Source organism: Phyllobates terribilis, unplaced genomic scaffold (assembly GCF_046119375.1).
Source record: "Phyllobates terribilis strain yellow unplaced genomic scaffold, ASM4611937v1 Scaffold_1__5_contigs__length_1240528914, whole genome shotgun sequence".
In the NCBI taxonomy this organism is placed as follows: Eukaryota; Metazoa; Chordata; class Amphibia; order Anura; family Dendrobatidae; genus Phyllobates; species Phyllobates terribilis.
Window position 1 is genome coordinate 1,222,286,257 of NW_027362761.1, and position 9,563 is coordinate 1,222,295,819.

The window sequence follows — 9,563 nt, forward strand, 5'->3', positions numbered from 1 at the left end:
CTATATTGTTGTGTCCGGCCAGGTACAAATAGGCAGCTGGTGGTTGGGGGCAGCCTGTTCCTGCCTGCTGTACCTGGCTGGACACAAATATAGTGCAAAGCCCCACGTCAATTTTTTTTAAATTATTTCAGGAAATAATTTTTTTAAAAAAGGGCTTCCCTATATTGTTGTGTCCTGCCAGCTACAAATAGGCAGCTGGTGGTTGGGGGCAGCCCGTTCCTGCCTGCTGTACCTGACTGGACACAAATATAGGGCGAAGCCCCACGTCAATTTTTTTTAAATTATTTCAGGAAATTCATGAAATAATGAAAAAAAAATTGATGTGGGGCTTCGCCCTATATTTGTGTCCAGCCAGGTACAGCAGGCAGGAACGGGCTGCTCCCAACCACCAGCTGCCTATTTGTACCTAGCCGGACACCACAATATAGGGAAGCCCTTTTTTTCTTAATTATTCCATGAATTTCAAGAATTTAAAAAAAAAATACGTGGGGCTTCGCCCTATTTTTGTGTCCAGCCAGGTACAACTAGGCAGCTGGGGGCTGGAATCTGCAGCGCAGGGAGGCCCAAGCTTTCTGGGCCCCACCCGCTGCAAATTGCAGTCCGCAGCCGCCCCGGAAAATGGCGCGTTCATAGAAGCGCCATCTTCTGGCGCTGTACCCAACTCATCCAGGGCCCTGGTGCGGTGGCTCACTGGGTAATAAAGGGGTTAAGGCCAGCTTGGCATTATCAGCTGGCCCTAAGCCCGAAATTCATGGGGTCACGCCAATATTAGACATGACCACCATGAATTTCTAGTAAAGTATTTAAAAAAAACACAAACACCCAGAAAAAAGTCCTTTAATTGAAATAAACACACAATTCTTTATTGTTCTAAATTAAACCATACTTACCGCCACGCCCATTCCAGCTGAAGCCAATGATCTCCTGCAATAAAAGTAAAATAATAAAGCAACATCATCCTTACCTTTCCATGGTTCCCACGACAGCTTCAGCTCTGCTACATCGAGATGACAGGCTGGACCGCAGCAGAACGCTGCCATCCAGCCTGTCATCCCGCAGACACTGAGAAGCGCAGGCATGCTTGCGCTACTCTGTGTCTGGCTGTGACGGCATCCAGATGAGCCGAGGTCATGTCCAATGAACTCGGCTCACCTCATGCACGTCACTGACAGCGTGGGAAAATTCTCACGCTGAAGCGCTGAGTGCAGGAGAATTTTCCCACGCTGTCAGTGACGTACATGAGGTGAGCCGAGTTCATTGTCGGCTCATCTGGATGCCGTCACAGTCAGACACTGAGGAGCGCAAGCATGCCTGCACTTCTCAGTGTGTGCGGCATGGCAAGCTGGATGGCAGCGTTCTGCTGCGGTCCAGCCTGTCATCTCGATGTAGCAGAGCTGAAGCTGTCCTGGGAACCATGGAAAGGTAAGGATGAGGTTGCTTTATTATTTTTCTTTTATTGCAGGAGATCGTTGGCTTCAGCTGGAATGGGCGTGATGGTAAGTATGGTTTAATTTAGAACAATAAAGAATTGTGTCTTTATTTCAATTAAAGGACTTTATTCTGGGTGTTTGTGTTTTTTTTTTAACTTTGACTATGGGGTTAGTAATGGGGGTGTCTTATAGACGCCTCTCCATTACTAACCTGGGCTTGATGTCAGCTGGCATTATAAGCTGACATCAACCCCAACCCTATTACCCCCTGCCACCGCACCAGGGCAGCGTGGAAGAGCGAGGCTAAGTGCCAGAATTGGCGCATCCTATGGATGCGCCATTTCTGGGGCGGCTGACGGCTGGTGTTTCTAGCCTGGGAGGGGGCCAATATTCATGGCTCCCTTCCTGGGCTATTAATATCAGCCCCCAGCTGTCTGCCTAGCCTTTGCTAGCTATTAAATTAGGGGGGACCCCACGTCATTTTTTTGGGGGGGTCCTCCATTTTAATAGCTAGTAAAGGCTAGGTATTCAGCTGGGGACTGATATTAGTAGCCTGGGAAGCTCCGTGGGTATTACCCCCTTCCCAGGCTTCAAACATCTGCCCCAGCTGTCTGCTTAACCTCCGCTAGAGACTAAAATTACGGGGAACCCCACGCCAATTTTTTTTAATAATAAATCCTTTATTTTAATACTAAATGACAAGTACAGTAACCAACACTATCACTGTACTTATTATATATGTGACTGACATGTTTCTATCTATCTAATCTATGTGTGAAGCTCTATTCTGTCTGTTATAAATTGTCGGGTACAGATGCTGAATTGCCGGCTGGCTTTCTTAAAGAGACGGTGCATGAAAACACTATTATTTTTTTTGATAAATCCTTTACACTAAATGACAATTACAGTAAGCAACACTGTCACTGTACTTCGTATATATGTGGCTGACATGTTTCTATCTATCTAATCTATGTGTGATTCTCTATTCCTTCTATTCTAAATTGTCGGGTACCGCTGCTGAATTGCCGGCCGGCTTTTTTAAAGAGACGGTGCATGAAAACACTATTATTTTTTTTAATAAATCCTTTGCAGTAAATGACAAGTACAGTAAGCAACACTGTCACAGTACTTCATATATCTGTGACTGACATGTTTCTATCTATCTAATCTATGTGTGAAGCTCTATTCTGTCTGTTATAAATTGTCGGGTACCGCTGCTGAATTGCTGGCCGGCTTTTTTAAAGAGACGGTGCATGAAAACACAATTATTTTTTTTAATAAATCCTTTGCAGTAAATGACAAGTACAGTAAGCAACACTGTCACAGTACTTCATATATATGTGACTGACATGTTTCTATCTATCTAATCTATGTGTGAAGCTCTATTCTGTCTGTTATAAATTGTCGGGTACCGCTGCTGAATTGCTGGCCGGCTTTTTTAAAGAGACGGTGCATGAAAACACTATTATATTTTTTAATAAATCCTTTACACTAAATGACAAGTACAGTAAGCAACACTGTCACTGTACTTCATATATATGTGACTGACATGTTTCTATCTATCTAATCTATGTGTGATGCTCTATTCCTTCATGTCTAAATTGTCGGGTACCGGTGTATGCCGCTGCTGAATTGCCGGCCGGCTTTTTTAAAGAAAGCGTCTTCTGAGCAGTTTGTGAGCTTTTGGACACCTTTGAAGGTGTTTTCTATGTGTTCCTATGTGTTTTTGTTTGCCTGCCATTGGTTTTAACGGTGTTCGACGGTGTTCTAAGGTGTTCGACGAACAGTTCGACGAACAGTTCCTCGAACATCCCGGTGTTTGACGAACCGAACCGAACCCGAACACTACGGGGGTGGCTCAACACTACTAAGCACCAGATTTGGCCCATCTTATTGATGTGCCATTTCAAGGGCTGCTGAGGGCTAAAATTATTAGTCTCAGAGGTGCCAATATCCACAGACCCTTTTTTGGTTATTAATATCAGCCCAAAGCTGTCATTTTAGGCTTTGCTGGTTAGAATTTTTAGGGGGACCCTAAGTCTTTTTTTTCTGCAGTCCCCTGTAATTTATCCTGTAAATTCTAAGCAAACAGCTGTCGGCTGTTATTAATAGCCAGGGAATATTTGGGCCTAATGATCCCTCCCTAGGCTATTAATATCAGCCTGCAGCTCTCTTTTAGCCTTTGCTGATAAATGAATACAGAGGAGACCCCACGTCAATTTTTGGGTGTTTTCTCTTAAAATAACAAGTAAAGGAAAGCTGTTAGCTAATATTAATAACCTGGGAACCTTTAGGGCTATTGATCCATTCCGAGAATATTACATGAGCCTCCAGCCATCGGTTTTCCATCTTCTGATTATGAAAATTACAAAGGACCCCACTCCTTTTTTTCCTTTATTTTAAATAAAACTCTACACCATTTTTTACACATCTATTTGAAAATAAAAAACACAGTTATGCTCACCTAACACCCTATCCTCTAAAGCCCTTGTCCCCTGTAAAAAAACAGAAAATAAAAAGCAACCTTATAATCACCTAACACCCAATCAATTTGAAGCCATTGTCACCTGTAAAAAAGCAAAAATAAAAAAACAATAATATCCCTTTCCTGTCCGAAGTGATGAAATAATCCAAACTGTCCCACGATGATCTCACTTCTAAAACAGTCACATCAGCAGTCACTGATGTGACTATTTTACATAATAGTCGCCTACGTACTGTAGCTGCCATGACAGAATTCACAGGAGTTCATCACTTTCTCAAACGGCAGTGCAGTAAGTGAGATCACCGTAGCTCATCAGCTGATGAACTCCTGTGACCTCTCTCATGGCAGCTCGGTGCTACACCATTGATCAGAGACCCTGTTTCCCACACTGTCATACAGATCACAGTGTGGGAAACACATGAACCCAAACTATGCTCTTCAGGTTTTCCCATCTCTATTCAAGTGCTCTGCAAATGAGACATGGTGTCTGCAATTTATTCCAGCAAAATTTATGCTACAAATAACAAATAGTGCTTCTTCTCTTCTGAGCCTTGCCATGCACCCAAACCGCAGTTCTGAGCTCATGTTGGGTATTTTCACACCTTCTGAAAATGAAAATTTGCAATTAAATCAATATTTTAGTGGAAAACATTTAATTTTTAATTTTTGAAATCAACTTAGCCCTTTGGGTGCTACAAAGAAATTAAGGCTAACAAACATCCTACTAGCAGTTTAGAAACATTTGAGAGGTGCAGTTTTTAAACGGATATCACTTCTAGATTTTTCTCAATATAAATGCCCCTCAAAGTCCCTTCAAAACTGAATAGGGTAGTAAAAAATGGAATTTGTAAATTTCCTTGAAAAAAATGACAAATTGCTGCAAAATTTTAACACTTCTTACATCGTAACAAAATAAAAGGACATTTGAAAAATATTACTTACATAAAGTAGAAATATGGGAAATGTTTTTTTTTATTTTCTGTGGTATGACAACCTGGTTTAAGGATAGAAGTTAGAAAATTGCAAATTTTTTTTCATTTTCTTGAAAAAAACACCTTTATGATTTAGATTTACCGCTAACATAAAAGTACAATGTGTCATGGAAAAACAATCTCAGAATCACTGGGATAAGTAGAAGTAACGCAGAAGTTTTTACCACTTCCAGTGACTCTAGTCAGAGTTGCAAAATGAGAATAAGCCATAAAATTTGCTCTGTAACTAAGGGGCTAATGACATTGACTCAGTATTCTGATTGATTGTTACTTTAAGTTAAAAATAAAATATCACATTCAAAAACCAGCAAGCAGCAGAAAAATCCTAGAATAGCAAATACACTGGGAGTAACTGCATGAATGTTGGAATCTAAACTATAAGATGAATATAAAATTGGCTTCAAAGCATGCACACTGTGAAGCTCATACCAAGGTTTGTAAATCTGGCTCTACTACTCTCACGGGTGTGTCAGAGGTAACAGACAGTAGCCCTGCAGGTGGCTGCAGGAGATCTTTACATTAGGCATTACAGACATCTTCTTAGAGGCTCGCTGTCTTTAGGACCCAGCGGCTACCTCCCTCTGGCTAATTAGCTTCCTGGCCTGAGTGTATAAATACCTGGTGTGTCTGAGAGGGAGGTGATGACGATATTCATTACTACTTGTGACGCTGTAGCAAGAGCAGTACTTCGTCCTCTCTGGAGCTTGAGGCCGTGTGCACATTTGTCTGGAGTCCTTCTAAAGCTAAGCAATTTGCCCCTGTTTGTCTACCCTTGTTGTCTATACAGTTTAGTGGAGATCGACTAGTTCTCATCTCTTCCCTTCACTAGCCTTAGCCATACGTCAGGGAAAGTTAGGGCGAGGCACGCCTTGCGGCGTTTGGTGAAGAGCCAATTTAGGGATGGTAGTTGAGACAGGGTGACACTAGCCAAGACTAAGAGGTCCCCACTTTCCCCCTTTCCCTAGTATCTGGGCTCCCTTTACCTCTTCCCTCTGTTTGCACTAAGTCTTTCCCATACCCTGCATGAGAACTAAAAATGCCCAGAATGCATAAAGGAATGATAAATTCAAAAGATTTCAGCACAGCTAGTCACATCAGAAGTTCTGAGAAATGTCAATCAGGAGATAAGGGCTTGGCAAAAGTTGGCAAAAGTAAAGACACCAAGACTCTTTGGACTTCCAGCACTACTCAGATGTCTACAAACAAGAAATATGCTTTTTTATAGGTTGCATAATAGCAAAACTGCTGATTTAGATAGGGACATTATTACTACCCTATTAAAAATCCCTACAGCATCGTAGCCATAATTTAATAGTCAAAAATTGCATGATGGTTCCTTTTAAAACAAGAAACTCTGAAGACACTATTGAAACAAAAATGTCCCAATTGGAAGAATCCTAAGCAAAAAAAATATATAAAATAATAAAGGACTTCAATTATATAACCATATGTAAAGGAAAATTGCATTTTATGGATTTATATATTTTTTTAGCTTATATATTTATTTTTATATTACATTAATTGTTATTATTAGATATAAATTCACATTTATGACAAGTATTATAGTAATGATTATTTTTTTTCTACATTTGTCTTCTTATATTCATCTCAATTTTAAAAAGTATCATAAACATTTTGGGAAAAATATACAACACAATATTCCAGCACTTGAGGTCAAGATGGCGAATATCTCCACAGCCACCATGCTCTTCCCTCTGGTGCTCAGATATGCCGGGATCATGGCAATCCAGACACTGCAGAACATCAGCATGCTGAAGGTGATGTACTTGGCCTCATTAAAGCTGTCCGGTAATGTCCTCACCATGAAAGCCAAAATAAAGCTCATAGATGCCAGGAACCCCAGATAACCCAACATGGAGTAGAACCAGACATCTGAGCCTTCATTACACTGAATGATGATCCTATCAGTATAAGAAGTCATGTCCAACTCCTGATATGGAGGAGAAACAGACATCCAAACAATGCAGATGAGAACTTGGACTGAGGAGCAGATCCCCACCACATAATTTGATGTCTTTACACCGACCCACTTCCTCCAGATGCTGCCTGGTTTGGTGGCTTTGAAGGCAATGCAGACTGTGATTGTTTTGGCAAGGACAGAAGATAGGGAAATAGAGAAGAATATCCCAAATGACGTCTGTCTCAGTAAGCAGGTGATGTCCACAGGACGACCAAAGAAGAAGAAGACACAGAGAAAACTCAGTGAGATGGAGACCCGGAGGATGAAGCTCACAGTGCGGTTATTGGCCATCACAATTGGGTTGTCCCAGTAATGGATGAAAATTCCTAATATGAAAATGGTAATAATGCAAAATAATAAAGATGTGAATATAAAAAGAATTACAATTTCATCCTCCTCATAGGACAGAAACTCAAAGGATTTTGGACACATTTCGCTTTCTTCTCATCCGGCCACTCATCATCAGGAGATCTGTTGCAAATTTCACTATCTGAAGGACACAGAGAAAAATATATAAATTTGTTGAGCTGTCCAATATTCCAATGTCCGTAAAAAAGCAGGAGTGTTCATAATTACAGGCGCTTACAGTGCATCTTCTCCATCCAGTAGACTGCTGATATCCTTGACATCATTAGGATAATCAGTATAAGTTCAATTAGAGACAATTCTGAGCAAGCCCCACAAGCAGATTAAAGATGTCTTGGCACATTGGAAGAGGCAAGACTCCATAGTTTGTGTAGCAGCCATAAATGCAAGCTTAACTTATTTGGATGAGAGGGTACTTACCATTTAGGATCACATTAACAAATATAGAGCTGGGTGTTATCCAGTACACCATGGACCCTTCAATCAGCGAATCCATCGGGATGCCTGAAGTCCATCCCTATTAATGTAATCCTAACAATAAGTCATCAATATTAAAGTCTTAGAAAATTCCTTCAACAAACTTCTGCTCAAATATTTTTCGTAAATTGTTGTAAAAATTCCAGCTTGACACCATAATAGCAATCTGACTTTAGTTAATGATTTGGCCTACAAGATGGAAATCTATTACTTTATTTTTGTTTAAACATCTGTAATTAATTTATTTTTGTATTCTGCTGATAAACATTTATGATGGAGTCATCTTCTTTTTATTGTGAATTACAGCCAGAGAATCGAGACCTATATTTTTCTTATATACAGTTTATTTACTTAGATGTGGTTGGTTCAGCCCCTTCCCCGGTTTTTATCCCTTCAGGCTCATATTGATTCCGATATCTCATCCTGCATGGTATTCCTCTGTGCTTTGCTATTATTTCTTGTTAAAAAATTACGTTATCACATGACCAGCTAGAGCCCATAATAGCTGTATTACAGATGAATGGATGTTTTGAAATTTGATTTCATCAGCATCGCATAATTTCCTCCCAAAATTTGGATTGCAGTGTATAAATTTGCATGCATAATGAAAAAGTCTCTAGTTGCCTGGAAAATAAGTGAACAATGTGAGTTCCCTTTTGAATAAATTTAAGACGTTTTGAGCTCATCTTTTTGATGTCCAAATTACATTGACCTATCAAAGTATTGAAATGCATGCATTGCTGTTGCTTATAACTGGTGCAAATGGAAAAAAACGTTGCATTTTCACATGGTTAGGTGCAATAATTATATAAGGTAATTATAATTATACCTATTTTGGAGAATAGAAGAGCTTTTAATTTTGCTAGATGAAGAAGTGATAGCTTTTTTATAAATCATCCAAAAACAATCCGCCTAATATGGAGACAAAACAGATGTATTTTACTGTTTTCAATATTAAAATGTAATGTCTCTCAATCTAAAATAAAAAGAAAAATCCTTTTTTATGGTCCACAACTGGTTTGCTAATTTCAAAATCATTAGGCAATTATAAAGGCTTTTTACCAAGCTGTCCAAAAATTATCCACTCATTTCTCAAAAGAAAACAAATGTGGAGAACTGGCTTATTTTCATCAAGTTTTTTTTAAAAATAGCCCTAATTTCAGGGCTGTTTCTACAGGGTACATAAACATATTCACAGCATTACCAGTGCAGTAAAGCATCGACAGTGGCTAGGATGTGGCTGGTGTGGCTGTGCAGTAGCTGCAGCCGCAGCTGAACAGTAGAGAATTAAAATGGGGCAGGAAAGCAGATGCCTGGCAGCTCAAAGCCAGCAACAGGGGTCCAAGCAGCAATAGTACAGTCAAGCAATGTAAAACACAGTGGGCATCCAGGAGGTTTATTGTTAGCATGGCTGTGCAGTGTCTGTGGGCCGAGCTTCATGTTAAAATGGGGCAGTCAAAAGAATGCTTGGTAGTTTAGGGCCAGCAACAGCAGCCCCAATATTACAGTCACTATGAAACACAGTGGGAAACAAGATATTATGTGGCTGGCATGGCTGTGCAGTGTCTGTGGGATCAGCATCATGGTACAGAGTTAAGACAGGGCAGGCAAGGAGATGTTTGGCAATTTACTGCAAGCAATGGCAGCTCTGACAGCAACAGTACTGCAGTATAGATGACATAATGAGAATAGAGGAGACAGGCAGGCAGACAGATGATATGGCCGATTTAGCCATTGGCACTAGCCAATAGTGCATGATAGTTTGCACTGATCCATCTCTGATTCATTTTAAAAAATATTTTTTCAAGTTTATAGTAGACAACATGGTCCAC

The 9,563-nt window shown here is 40.2% G+C and overlaps 1 protein-coding gene across 1 annotated transcript; it reads right to left on the reverse strand.

Annotated features, from left to right (window-relative positions):
- Window positions 1–6,531: 6,531 nt before the first annotated feature.
- On the reverse strand, window positions 6,532–7,750 carry LOC141231236 (vomeronasal type-2 receptor 26-like). Its single transcript, XM_073667681.1, has 4 exons — window positions 7,675–7,750; window positions 7,475–7,555; window positions 7,301–7,378; window positions 6,532–7,214 (listed from the first exon to the last, which is right to left on the reverse strand). Exons 1-4 carry the CDS (start codon window positions 7,748–7,750, stop codon window positions 6,532–6,534), a joined length of 918 nt encoding a protein of 305 aa, XP_073523782.1.
- Window positions 7,751–9,563: the final 1,813 nt, after the last annotated feature.

Excerpts from the sequence above, each read along its gene's own strand:
- LOC141231236 (XM_073667681.1), bottom strand. The coding sequence starts at position 7,750 with ATGGATTCGCTGATTGAAGGGTCCATGGTGTACTGGATAACACCCAGC. Across the intron at positions 7,556-7,674 it reads TGTTAATGTGATCCTAAATG|AATTGTCTCTAATTGAACTT; the intron begins GTAAGTACCCTC and ends GGGCTTGCTCAG. Across the intron at positions 7,379-7,474 it reads CTGGATGGAGAAGATGCACT|ATAGTGAAATTTGCAACAGA; the intron begins GTAAGCGCCTGT and ends TGTGTCCTTCAG.